At 40.9% G+C, this 12,803-nt stretch overlaps 2 protein-coding genes across 3 annotated transcripts; one reads left to right on the top strand and one right to left on the bottom strand.

Annotated features, from left to right (window-relative positions):
- Nucleotides 1-553: 553 nt before the first annotated feature.
- sgcb (sarcoglycan, beta (dystrophin-associated glycoprotein)) lies at nucleotides 554-4,664 on the bottom strand. 2 transcript variants are annotated; one of them, XM_030772585.1, is made up of 6 exons: nucleotides 4,646-4,664; nucleotides 2,868-3,080; nucleotides 2,479-2,664; nucleotides 2,083-2,274; nucleotides 1,599-1,730; nucleotides 554-1,136 (listed from the first exon to the last, which is right to left on the bottom strand). In XM_030772585.1, exons 1-6 carry the CDS (start codon nucleotides 4,658-4,660, stop codon nucleotides 930-932), a joined length of 945 nt encoding a protein of 314 aa, XP_030628445.1. In that variant the 5' UTR covers nucleotides 4,661-4,664; the 3' UTR covers nucleotides 554-929. The 2 variants fall into 2 exon arrangements, with proteins under 2 accessions (XP_030628445.1, XP_030628446.1); XM_030772586.1 differs by having other exon boundaries at nucleotides 2,868-3,077; nucleotides 4,646-4,660.
- A 976-nt stretch (nucleotides 4,665-5,640) lies between these two features.
- Nucleotides 5,641-12,601, top strand: spata18 (spermatogenesis associated 18). The gene is made up of 12 exons (XM_030772879.1): nucleotides 5,641-5,727; nucleotides 6,996-7,101; nucleotides 7,251-7,366; nucleotides 7,459-7,577; nucleotides 7,893-7,988; nucleotides 9,722-9,856; nucleotides 10,086-10,317; nucleotides 10,711-10,869; nucleotides 11,203-11,378; nucleotides 11,689-11,812; nucleotides 12,151-12,216; nucleotides 12,545-12,601. Exons 1-12 carry the CDS (start codon nucleotides 5,641-5,643, stop codon nucleotides 12,599-12,601), a joined length of 1,473 nt encoding a protein of 490 aa, XP_030628739.1.
- The last annotated feature ends 202 nt before the right edge of the window (nucleotides 12,602-12,803 follow it).

Raw genomic sequence — 12,803 nt, 5'->3', positions numbered from 1 at the left:
AACAGAATCCTCTGACAATTGATAATCTTGTTAAAAAGGCCAAAATATTTAAGGTTGAAAACAGAAGAGTATATCTAGAGGTGTCCACAAAAGACTTGAAATATACGGTAAACTTCCAAAAATATTAACCCGCTATCCATGCACAGTGATTAGAACTATGAGCTTTGAGCCATGTTAAGCTGCCAACTTGGATATACATTAACACAGAAAAAGAAGAAAAAAAAAACAAGTGGTGTCTATTTATGCCAATTCTGCAACAAAGTAATAAGGCATTTAGTAAAATAATGTCCCTACCAGTATTAACTAGGATTATCACTTTTTCTATGTGCTATGTGGGATGTTAATAATAAATCGAACAGTAAGTAGTAAATCAACTAAGTGGTCACTGAGCACAACATTATAGCAGTGTTTCTGCAAATTACAAAAATATTAGAAATGTATTCTTCCATTACACTCCTTCAGGGTTTTTTTAATATATATATATATATATACCTTAGAGCTCGCAATGCCTAAGTATTGAGCAGCTCCAAGTCCATAGAAACACTAGAGGTGTCTACTAAGCAATCATATCACACTGGGGAATCTTTGGCTATACAGTTTCTCAAGAAAAGGGGATTAAACTGGATATAAAAGGTTGAATTTATGGTTATGCGCGAGTCACATGAGAGTTGGTGTGTGAACATTATTTTGTGTGTGTGAGTGCACACGCATATGAGAAATGCTCATTCGTTTCCGCCAATCATCACAGTCTCCCCTCCCGCACAGAGGATTGTGTGTCAATGTATTTGCTTGCAGGTACCAGCCTTTAGCCGTCTCTTTCAGGACGGATTGTATGTGTGTGTGTGTGTGAATGTTCATGTCTGCGTGTCATTAATGCATATCGTAATTTCTTAATGTGTGTGGTAGTTGGCGGTGACACTTTGAGTCTCTCAGTGGGCGGCGGCACAGGGGTTGTCAGACGTCTGGCAGCCCATGTTGGCGTATTTGACCTGCACCCGAAACAGAGTCCCATCCGCACACATGCACAGCTTGTATCTCTCCAGACCCTCATCAAAATACAGCTCACCCCCTGCTGAAGAGTTTGGAATGTGCAAAGTACTCAGCATCACAGATCCATTCAGTATGATGTTGTTCTCCTACAAACAGGGTGAGGGGCAAATTCATTAGACATAAATATAAATATACAACTATCAAATTCACTACTCACAGATGAATATAGATATTATACTGTCAGATGTGTTTTCAAAAGTTGAGTGGCTGCTGATTGTTGTGGTAAACAAATAGCTCAATCAATCAATCAGTCAGTCAATCAATCAAGCAACTATACGGCAGTCTGACAGTCAGTGACGACATTAGTCAGGAGGAGGAGAGGGACCTTGGCCGACTCAGCCACTCACAGAACACAGCCTGTGCCAGTTGTGTTCTTGTGGAATCCCAGCCACAGTTGGTCAGTGTGGCAGAGTGTGAATTTTGAGCCCTGAAGCTCAGATATAGAAAGTATGCCTACACTTGCATTGCTTACCACAATGATGTTCCACCTCCCTTCAGTCAAACCACAAGTCTAATTCTGTTATAATGACTCAGAATACAGAACTCACTGCTTTCAGCTCTATAGCTCCACCCATCTTGAACTCCACAGTCTTGCCCATGATGAAAACTCCCTCATTGCCGCGAATGATGGCTTTGCTGTCCCCCTGGATGGTCAGGTCAGAGGATGCACTGCTGGTGATCTGGAAACACAAAGGAAATAAAGGTTTTGGAAACTCTCTCGTGTATGACTCTATGGAGAACATGCACTATGCACTGATAACCCTGTCGAAGAAGATTATGTAACACAGAACACACCTTCATAACCTTCAAAGATACATTCTGAATAATATTTCCACTAATCTTCTTTGACTGGTTGATTAACCCATGAAACACATTCTGTAATCATAATTCTTTGGTTATCTAATGGTAATTAATAATTAATGGTAATGACAGTACATACGTGTTGTAAATTCTACAAATATTTTAAAGCTGGCTGTTAACTGTGCAGTCATTCTCAGTTGCGTTAGACTGGGAGATGAATCACACACTAACCCTTTCAGTGGAGGCTTTCCTCACGTTGAGCACCTTGACTTTTTTTGGCAGATGGAACTCATGGTTATCAAAGTCCGTGCTGAAGAAGGTAGTTTGGGTGCGGGGGTCCGTGAAGGAGACGCCCAAGTCACTGGTGATGGAAGTCTTCTCCTTCTCTACACTCAATCTGGTGGAACCTTGTTGAAACACTACCTACATTGAACACATATAAGACATCTGTATTACACAGATACACACGTACGCACACAAAAACCAGCCTACCTGGAACCCTTTCAATAGGTGTAAAGGAGTCCTGTATAGCATATGCACACAGTAACCTTCCACCCACACTTACACACCCAGTGTGTGTGTGTGCGTGTGTGTGTTATTGTGTGTCTAAGTGTGCTCCGCACTAACCGGGTTATCATTGCCAGTGATGACAAGGTCCTGGTCCTTCCTGCCTCCCACACTGCTCTTGTGTAAAGGGTGAACCACTCCCATATCAGCCTTCTGTTTGAAGCGTAACAACCCATCCTGGTGGAACTCCATACTGTCACACCCATTGGGCCCAATACGTATCACCGTCCATATAACCAGTGTTATCTACGAGTGAAAAACACATTATACTCTTGTCTTTCTTATCACTAACATGAACACTGAGTTCCAGTGCAGAGTGCCCTCACCAGTAATATGCTGTACGGTTTGAGATTAAAACCCACCACTTCAGGCTTATGGGTTGACCCATACAAGTCCCTTCCCTCTGGGACACTATCAATTGACTCCTTACAGACAGAAGTTCTACTCACAATGAGATTGATAAGCGCCAGCAGAAAGAGCAGAACGATGACACAGACTGCAATGTTTCCCTTTCGGCCTCTCAGCCCAGTCTTGTGTAGCCTCTCTTCCTCTATTGGCACATAACCCGCCTTAAAGTTACTATTATGTTCTTTATTGGCAGTCCTACGCTCAATCGCCTTCTCCCGCATAGACCTCTTCACTGGCCCATTAGAGCTCTCCTGCTGGATGAAGGACAAACAAATCATACTACAATTATACATTTAACTGCAAACGCCCTACAGTACCGAGTATAACATGAAGAGCTCAGCTAAGGTTCTTTACATTACACTTCATCAAAACACTTTGCATTTGCACTAGCTCATTTTAGCAGAAGTTTCTTTCCAAGAACTTGACTGAAAAATATCACATGAAATTCAAAACACTGTTGGAATACTTTTTCTTCATCATAACGACAAGTTTTATTGTAATACTCCATCATGCTGCCGAGACAGAATCTGTCAATGATGTGCAGGTGTAATCAGTTTGGCCTGCTTATAACAGGTCTGTTGATTACTTTTGACAATGTTATCCAGTTCAGTTTCATTTTAGTTTTTTTTCTGCATGGCATGCATGATAGATGTGATCGACATTGTCACAATGGAGCTTTCTGAGCTTAAGAAGCTTATTGGACAAGGCTCATGCAACAGCTGTGGGTGGAAAAGTCCCTTTGGCTAAAGCTGTAAAAAAGAAAAAACCTTGAGTGAAGCCAAGAGTCAAAATAGGAGGCAGTGGGTTGATCGGACTTAAAAGCTTCAAGTGACATTTCAACATATGATACAGAGTTTTGCTCATATTATACAAGATTTTTAACAAAGAGGAGACTGCTGTGCTAGAATTTTGATGATGAACTATGGTGGGCAAGGTGTCTAATGCAAAGGCCATGGAAGAAAAGACGCATAATTATTCAAGTGATTTACATCCTTATAGTGACACAAATCAACCGATCCCTAAGTGATGTTATAAATGGACAGCCAGTGAAGAGGGAAAAAAAAACACTTCGCTTTTGAAATACTGGAACTTGAGCAGTGTTGTCTAATTACGTACTTGTAGACAACACTGCTTAAGTTACATCAGTTACACTAATTTATCTAAAAAAGAATGCTTGCACTCATTAGTCTAGTCGTGGTTAGCCTGCTTGACACTAGCTTATTTTGTTTGACATACTGAACGACAAATTCTGTTTTAACCCTCTAAAATTCGATCAATCTAAGTTGCAAACGGAAAGGCCTCGGTTAATATATCCTCATTTACATTTCGCTATCTCTAGGTTGCGATTCTTGTTGCGTGTTGAAGCAATGGTCAGCGTCAAACGCTTGAATGTACCACACACAGAGCTCCTCCTGGAATGTTTGCATGCAATGGACTCGAGTCTCTCTGTCTGTGAGCATGCCTAAAAATAAATCAAGCCCACCCATTTTTCAGGCGTAAAAGCGAATACATATTATATTGAAACACCTATTATAGAAAAACGAGTAAAAAAGACTGCGCGACCAATCAGTTAAGACTAAACAAAATAACGGAAAGCTTTTGGTAATTATCTTCTCATTTTTTCCATATGCGGTTCGGGACATGAATCACGCATGAATCGCTTATTTATATAGAGACAGAAATCTATATGACAATACTCCGTGGACTCGACTGTTATGCTTTTATAATCATAGACTGAACTGGTTACATTTCTGTTGATATAACTCGTCTTAACAGCAGAGAATAGAGAAAAGAAAAGGATTTCACGTCCACAACAGACCTGCTCGGACGCCATGTTGACCCTCCCTCTTTTTACAGCGATTTGACAGCTCGGAACAGCAAGGGGAAGAAACCAAATACCGTTATTCCAGCCCGTCCAATCCCGTTTCAGAGTTTCAGTTGTCCTAATCAGAACTCATACGCAAAATTAACTGGCATATGCATTCGTAACATTTATTTATTCATTAAAAAAACAAAACAGGAAATTATATCATGTTTTGTTGTACAGATCTATATCTCAGATGGACTATTCCTCGTCATACAGAGCCAACAGAGAGTATAAAGTTTCCTTATTAGAACCATCCAGAGAAAGAACGCTCATTGAGACAAGCGGGATAGGCCACCCTTTAGATTGCGGGTGGAGGGTGGTGTTTCCCATGTTTACCAAACAAATCACATATGAATTGTTTTGTGGACTGTTTTTATATGAGACATGCAGGAAATACTTCGGGCACAATGTACTGCAAGGCACTACCAAAGGAAATAAATGTAAGGACAAACAGACAAACACAAACATAATCTGTTGAAAAAGTATCTGCTGTCAAAGAAACATTGAAGTTTTTGAGAAAAAAAACCCCTCTCCTGTAACTTGTCACTTAACACCACATTCGTGGCGTTTGGCGGTGTGACATTTCAATAGTCTCAGTTACATCACAGAGCAGTAGAATGCTACACCTGCACTGCAACGACTGATCAAATGGAAAAGGTACGGTCAATGAATCAGATCTCTTAGCAAATATGAAGTTCCATACTGAATCAGGCGTCTCTTTTTTCTCTTAACGCGATGATCAACACCGTTGCTACAACTAAAACGCGTCCATAACATCGAACGTCAAGAACAGGATTTGTGTGTGTTTATCGGGGTCTTTTTTATGAGGCTCAGCCTATAAAGACTGAGCGCGCGCCTTCCGCGGGCGCAGTCGCGCCTGATTAAGAAGTGCAACTGGTACCGGGACGTCCTAAAACCTGCAAGGATTAGGAATAAACACAGAGGATATGGCCGACACGCTACGAAGACTGGTGAACACATCGTCTTTCAGCGTTCTGCAGCAGAAATTAGAGTCCTGGTACAAAGATTATCATGTAAGTCATTAATTATTTACAACTGCCCTAAATCTGTGATAGCTTATTGATTGTACCTATGCTTTGGGGAATTACGGGTTGAGTGTAATTTTAATATGTGTGGACTGATTCCAGTCACACGTGTATTTTGTGGTTTAAATTTGCTCAGCTATTTGTGTCTTTCGGGAGTTACTCATTCATTAGCTTTCGTTGGTGGGTTGGGGGATTACAAAGCAAATCTAAATCTTTTTAAATAGCAAGATTTGATACATGGACGTATTCGAGGCAATTAGAACACTTAGTATGCAAGCAATAAATGTAATAATACAGTGGGGTTTACTTGTTTTCATTACGTGGGTTTTACTACAAAGTTTGGTTACTATGGACGCATGTTGTCAAGGTGACAGAAGAGCCATTGCTGAGCCAGGGACGTAAAAACGTAAAAGTAAACGTGCACGCCCCCGCTTACGCTCAACGTCTCAATGACCACTAGTATCGTCTGCGCTTGGGCGCTCAAACCATTTTACCAAAGTAGAAACTGAAGATTCTATACATGTAGTCAAACAGACTGTCACCAGCGTTTTATTTAATTTTCTGGCTACAAGTGCTAGTTAATACATTCACTGAAATCTTTCATAAACTCGGAATGTTTTACAGTAACATGAGGAAGCTTTGTGGATTGTTTTTTTTAAATTACAGTGTAAATTCCGTACAAGTTTATTGACACATATTGTTATATTGCATTACAAACTCAGCCATCATCCTGTAACTAGCCTTTGGAGTTTACACATTAGCTAAAGCTGGCGTAGCACAAAAGTTAATGTGAAAATACATTGTTTTAAGGCCCACTGCCAGAAATGAGTTTACCAGAGGAGTAAGGGTAAAGGTATTTGCATGATTGCATTATTCAGAACTTCTGTTAATCATTAATATTTGGTATTAGAGCTGATATGTTTCACCCTGATTATTCTCAGATTCTTTTTATGTACAACTGTCACTGCAATCAGTTGCCTTCAGTGAATAAAAGCTTGTACTATCTGAGGATGACTGAAGGCAGATACTTAGGGAGGGCTAAAGCTAGGGGCAGGTTGTATGCCTAGGTGGTATTTGATTTTTGGTCTCATCTGTTGTCAAGACATCTTTACACATATACATGTTGCATGATGAATGTACAATGCTTGTTGAGAGCACTTACCTTGGACTAACATTTCTAACAGTAACCACAAAGAAGAAGAAGAAGAAATTACAGCTGGATATTAGCTGATAAACTCATTGTGTATGTCCCATAGTTAATCTCGTGTGATCAGAACTTAAATCGCTGCTGTGAGCTGGTGGAGCTCACCTCAAAGATCCAGGGTCAGCTGTTCACCATACTCAACCTCACTGCACGGGAAGGTATGAAATGTACTTTAGTCCTCTCCTCATTCTCCCTTTATCTCACACCATGGGTCTTAGGTCTTACCTCTTGTCTCTGAATGAAGTAGGTTGGAAGTACGTATCTATGTAAGTTGCCTGGGGGTTATCAATATTTCGATCCATATTAGGTGGTCACTATGCTGGAGTAGATACCCTAAAGTCACGTCTGCTGCCATGGCTCAGTACCTGCTTTACCATGGCATCTTCCTCTGTCACCACAGACACCAGCCTGAATCTCATTCAGGTAAACTTCCTCATTACGGAGTTGACAGCACCATATAGTTTTAATTATACTGTATGATTGATTGTATTGTATGACTGACTCTCATTGGTCAGGAGTCTGTGGAGAAGGAGCGTAAGATTCGGGAGCTTTCTGCGTCGCATGAGAGCGACATGCAGAAGATGGAGGATCAGCTGTGCTCCACACGCATAGAGCTGGACTCAGTCAAACAGGAGTCAGTGCCACACTTACACTGAATAACGCTTTACATGGATCCAATCCAGATCAAATCTGCATCACATCATCCGCATCACATTGTTCTCACAAATTCTCAGACCAACCCGTTCCGTATCAGCTGTTTTACATTAACATCTATCCAAAATAAGAATGGCACTCAGCTATGTCACATCGCATTGAACATGCTCATATCAGTCATAACCAGATTCCGACCGTAATTAATCTGTACAGGGTTGTATTCGTTCAAATGAAACCACAGTGCTGGTAACGTCTGCTGAAACTGCAAATTAACTGGACGTTGATTTGTCCTCAGGTTGGTTGATGCTCAAATGGAACTAGATCAAACAAAAAACAAATCTGCGACAACCCTGCTAGCGACGGAGGATGAGATTCTACAGCTTAATGCAGAGTGAGTGATGTTATACACCGTCTTCTGAATTATTATGCACATGCTGTTTTTGTCTGTTTCCTAAACAAGGGATTTTTTTTTTATCTTCAACAATTATATTACAATGTGGATGTTATTACAAGTAAAACTATTGATGACGACCACAGCTTTTTTTTTTTTATTAATATTTTGAAAAGAGCTCAAAATACATTGTTCCAAATTATTATGCACAACACAGTCTGAAAACATTCAATAGGTCATAACAAATTCGAAATAGAAATCTGTTGTGTTTGTTGCATGAACAGATCATTTTTTCAAAAATAAATACATTAAAAAAAAAAAAAAAAGAAGCATATTTACAGATCAAGTTACATATTAGCATATGAGCCCTTCCTTGATGTCATTTTAACAATTCTCTCATCCATTGAACTTCTAAGTCCAGGTACAATTTCTGCCTGCATTTCATTTGAGGACCCCAGTATTGCCTCCCAGAGGTGCTGTTTTGAGGTATACTGCTGCCCGCCCTCATAGATCGTCCCTTTAAGGATGCTCCACAGGTTCTCGATAGGGTTGAGGAAAGGGGATGATGGTGGCCACACCACAACTTTTTTCTATTTTATGCCCATAGCAACCAAGGAGTCATTGGTGTTTTTTGCAGCATGGAATGGTGCGTTGTCCTGCATGAAAATAACTTTATTCCAGAAGGGGCGATTCTTTTTTTTATACCTTGGCAGGAAATGGTCAGTTAGGAACTCCACATATTTTTCAGGTGTCATTTTGATGCCCTCAGGGACCCTAAAGGGACCTACTATCTAACTTCCCAATATTCTAGCCCAAAACATCTCTCCGCCACCTCCTTACTAACGTCGCAGTCTTGTTGGAACAGGGTGACCATTCACCGACCATCCAGAACTTCATCCATCTTGACCATCCAGTGTAGCACGGCATTCATCAGTGAATAAAACTGTTTGAAAATTAGTCTTCACTGATTTCTGAGCCCACTGAAAACGTTTGTCTGTGTGAACATTGGTTAGGAGTACAGCTTCATGCACAACTGCAAGCCTCTGGAGGATCCTGCATCAAGAGGCTCTTGGGACTCCAGAGACACCAGCAGCGTCAAATACCTGTTTGCTGCTCAACAGTGGCTTTTTTGCAGCTGCCCTTTTAATACTATTAATTTGCCTGACAGAAACTTCCCTTAATAAGCGTTTGTCTGGCCAAATTTGTCTTTGCTCTGAATCACACACAAATCTTTTCACAGTTTGAGGATCTCTCTTCAGTTTTTGCGAAATATCAATTGAAATCATGCCTTTTGCAAGACATTGCACAATTTCACGCTTTTCATCTTCAGAAAGATCTTCCTTCCTCCCCATATTGCATGAGAACTGTGACTTGCTTAATAACATGGAACAACCTCTTTAAGTAGTTTTCCCTTTAACTAAGATCACCTGGCAAACTAATTAACAAACCTGTCTGAGATTGATACCAGTTATCTAAAAAGAAAAAGATAGGAGAAATAAAAAAAACAAAAACCTTCACTGAAAAACTAAAAACGAAATGTATATTTAACTGAAATCCTACCGACACGTCACTTGCAGAAAAATTTGGAACACAGCGTATTGTGTGAATTCACTGTGATTGACATGTTATTTAAAGTACACAGTATTGTGGGAGTCCATAACCTCTTTTTGTGTGATAGTTAGAGTAATTATACATATCACATGCATTTTAACACGAGGTGATATGTGTGTTAGGCTACGGGCAGCACGTGATCAGGTGGATCTGTATAAGAGGAAGCTGGATGTGTTGGATGACTATGAGAGGCAGGTCAGAAGACTGAGAGATGAAGTCACATTTCTCACTGCCGAGAAGACCGTGCTCCAGGAGAGGTCAGCTTTGAGTTTCACTCAGTTGCTCTTGTCTCACATCATGTATACTCATCTGTATACTGCAGTTTACACTTTCTGTGCCTGTTCATTTGTTCATTTATTTATTTATATTTCACTCTCACAATTCACATGCATTTATTCTTTTTCACCTTCACTCTCCTATCTGAGATTCTCTCCTCTTTGAAGTTCTAACTCCACTCTTTCTCTCTGTCTCCGCCCCATCTCTCAGGTTAGTGAGGAGTCGTTCTCCCAGCCCTCTTCCACGGCGGAGTCGTCCTGGAAGCCCAGTGAGGAGCGAATCTCCCACGCGCGCCCAGCTCACCAACTCCTCTCGACACGCCCGCTTGGTCTCGCGTTTCTCCGATCTGTATGCCACCGAGCGCCTGGAGGCCCAGAGCCTCCTGCGCAGATACATCGACGACATGGAGACTGTGCAGAGGATTATATTCATTGCCACTGTGGTACAAATTCTGACAGTTACTTCCCATGACTCCACTGTAAATTGCTGTGATGATGCAATACATGAATTCTATTTCTAACGCATTTGAAACTCAATGAATTCCTATAATATGACATAGTTAAAGATTATTGTGAAGTTCAGTTAAAGTTACAGAACTCATGATATACTGCAGTCCTATTGGCACAGTGTCTGAAGTGAACTCTTACTGTTTCTGAGGAAATGGTTTTGTCGTTACAGAAACAACTGCAACCCCAATTTCTTTTGTTTGTGGTGCCATGTCCATATAATATGCACTAATGATCTTCAAGCCTGTTATATGAACTCCTCTGACCCACTGGCTTGTACAAAGATATTCTGACTTCTTATTACGACTTACTGGTTTGTTGTTCCACAGGAGTCCTTCCAGGCCGCTAAGCTGGCTTACCGTCAGTTTAAAATACGTGTGAGGAAGACTCTGGCCGTGACCCACGTTGGCCCTGAGAGCCTGGAGGACGCTGTGGTGGATTACATTGTTAGGAACCTGGACCTGTATGACGTGCAGGCTAGCGTCAATGTTAGTATCAAGTCTCATTCTACCGCTTTGTAGCATGCGCGTACATTACTCTGGAGACAGAAATATTTCATTTTTCTTGATGTGCATATCCTACGCATGTATTTTCATTCACCAAAATAAGAAACAGATTGCAGTGGGACACAGACAGTCTTAAACTCTTCATTAAAAAAAAAGGTAACACTGATAAAAAAAAAAGTGGTTTTACTCAAGTTTATTAAATGCCAATTCCTGGTAATGTAAGTCTTCACCAAACCCAGTCTTGCAACAGTATGCTTTTTTGAATCAGGACTCATTTGGGTAATGAGTAAGGGTGATCGCTTTCTGTTCTTCCAGGATGTCATAAACTCCATGAATGTGAATCCACGGATCTCCTTCCCTCCAGAGGTGGATTTTGTGCTGATCAGTAGCTTCATCAGGGAGATGTGTAGAGTTGCCTTTGCCATGCAAACTCTTGATCCTCCGCTGGACCTGGCATTCAGCAGTGACGGAGAACTCTACAGTGACATTAAGTCAGTGAATATACTCTCATTAACACACACACAGTAAATCATATTCATAGCAGAGTACCATTGTCAAAAGACACCACATTTCATCATGCTCACAAAAGATTACTATGGCAGTCAAGTTAAGGATACATATTCACTCACTCACACAACTCACAAGCACACCCTCATAAAGAAGATGTGAACGGCTTTCCTGTTTTCATTGTCCTCTCTGTGTCTCTGTCTCTGTCTCTCTCTCTCTCTCTCTCTCTCTGACTCTGTCACTCTCTCTCTGTCTCTGTCTCTCTCTCTCTCTCTCTCTCTCTCTCTCTCTCAGGTATAGGCGTAGTTATGACTCAGAGTTCACAGCCCCTCTGGTTGTGTATCATGTGTGGCCTGCTCTAATGGAGGGAGACACTGTGGTTATGAAGGGTGAAGCAGTGACCAGGAGGGGTGCTCTGGTAAAAATCCTCGCCAAATCCACAAAATATCATCACAGACATTCTTTACTCGTGGGTTACCATGGACCTGTACTGGAATATCTGTTCAGATCATTTTATAAAAATGTGAAATCAGCTGCTCCAAATCATCAAGCAGAGCATGAAATAAGCTTGTAATTAGATCATGGTGTTCATCACCAATACTATGGTTCTCTATTATTCTCAACTGACATCAAAGTAAACCATCAAAATATGACCATTGGTAAATCTAAATCATCGGTAAATGTCTGGCCATTTTTGTTGTGTATAGCAGTAGTAGGGTCACTTTTCGTTTTTTTTTTTTCTTTCCTGTGCCGCAGTGGAGGAGCAGAAGCCGCAGCTCCAGCCCCGTACGCTCTCGCTCAGGAAGCCCTGTCCGCACTCTCGTAAGTCTCCATTACCACTGACCTCACCTGCCAGTCACAGAGTTTACAAAGCTGGCAGGACATTTGTCTCTTTTTCTATGAGGATGAGGAGAGTTGACTCATAAGTGACACGTGTGGAAGGTATTTTAAAGAGAAATGTGTGTGGAGCGTTTTTGGTATAAACTGGGCTCATTTGCATTCCTCTTATGCCTGCAATTCCTTACTGGGTTTGAGGGTGAGTTTTGTGCAACATTTCCAGTAATAAACCTTCTTTTGGTTAGAGTTATCCTTTCAACTACGATGCACAGTAACAGACTTTTCTCTCTTACACTCTCTCTTTCTTTCACAGAGGTCTACTCGTAGTCAGAGCCCCTCCCCCGGACGTCTGTCTGCCAGTCTACTGTAAACATGGATCAACCTTTTTCACTCTCTCCACATGTAAACATGACCGTGAATTTGAATTCTGTTCTATAATTGCAAAAGTACAACGCGTTAGGCATATTTGAGCTTAATTTGTTCCGTCTCCATGTTTTTTATGTGCTAAAAATGATATGGTAACAGAAGAAACCTTGATGAGACTCATTGAAAATGATGAATTAGTGGTGAAA

This window comes from Chanos chanos, chromosome 4 (genome assembly GCF_902362185.1).
Source record: "Chanos chanos chromosome 4, fChaCha1.1, whole genome shotgun sequence".
NCBI classification, from domain to species: Eukaryota; Metazoa; Chordata; class Actinopteri; order Gonorynchiformes; family Chanidae; genus Chanos; species Chanos chanos.
The sequence above is the reverse complement of the archived record's forward strand: the minus strand, read 5'-3'. Positions and strand labels throughout refer to the sequence as shown.

Coding starts and splice junctions, on each gene's coding strand:
- sgcb (XM_030772585.1), bottom strand. Junction 2,665..2,867: donor TGGCGCTTATCAATCTCATT/GTGAGTAGAACT, acceptor TTTCACTCGTAG/ATAACACTGGTTATATGGAC. Junction 1,137..1,598: donor GAGCTATAGAGCTGAAAGCA/GTGAGTTCTGTA, acceptor CCCTGTTTGTAG/GAGAACAACATCATACTGAA.
- spata18 (XM_030772879.1), top strand. CDS start 5,641: ATGGCCGACACGCTACGAAGACTGGTGAACACATCGTCTTTCAGCGTT. Junction 10,870..11,202: donor ACGTGCAGGCTAGCGTCAAT/GTTAGTATCAAG, acceptor CTGTTCTTCCAG/GATGTCATAAACTCCATGAA. Junction 12,217..12,544: donor GAAGCCCTGTCCGCACTCTC/GTAAGTCTCCAT, acceptor TTTCTTTCACAG/AGGTCTACTCGTAGTCAGAG.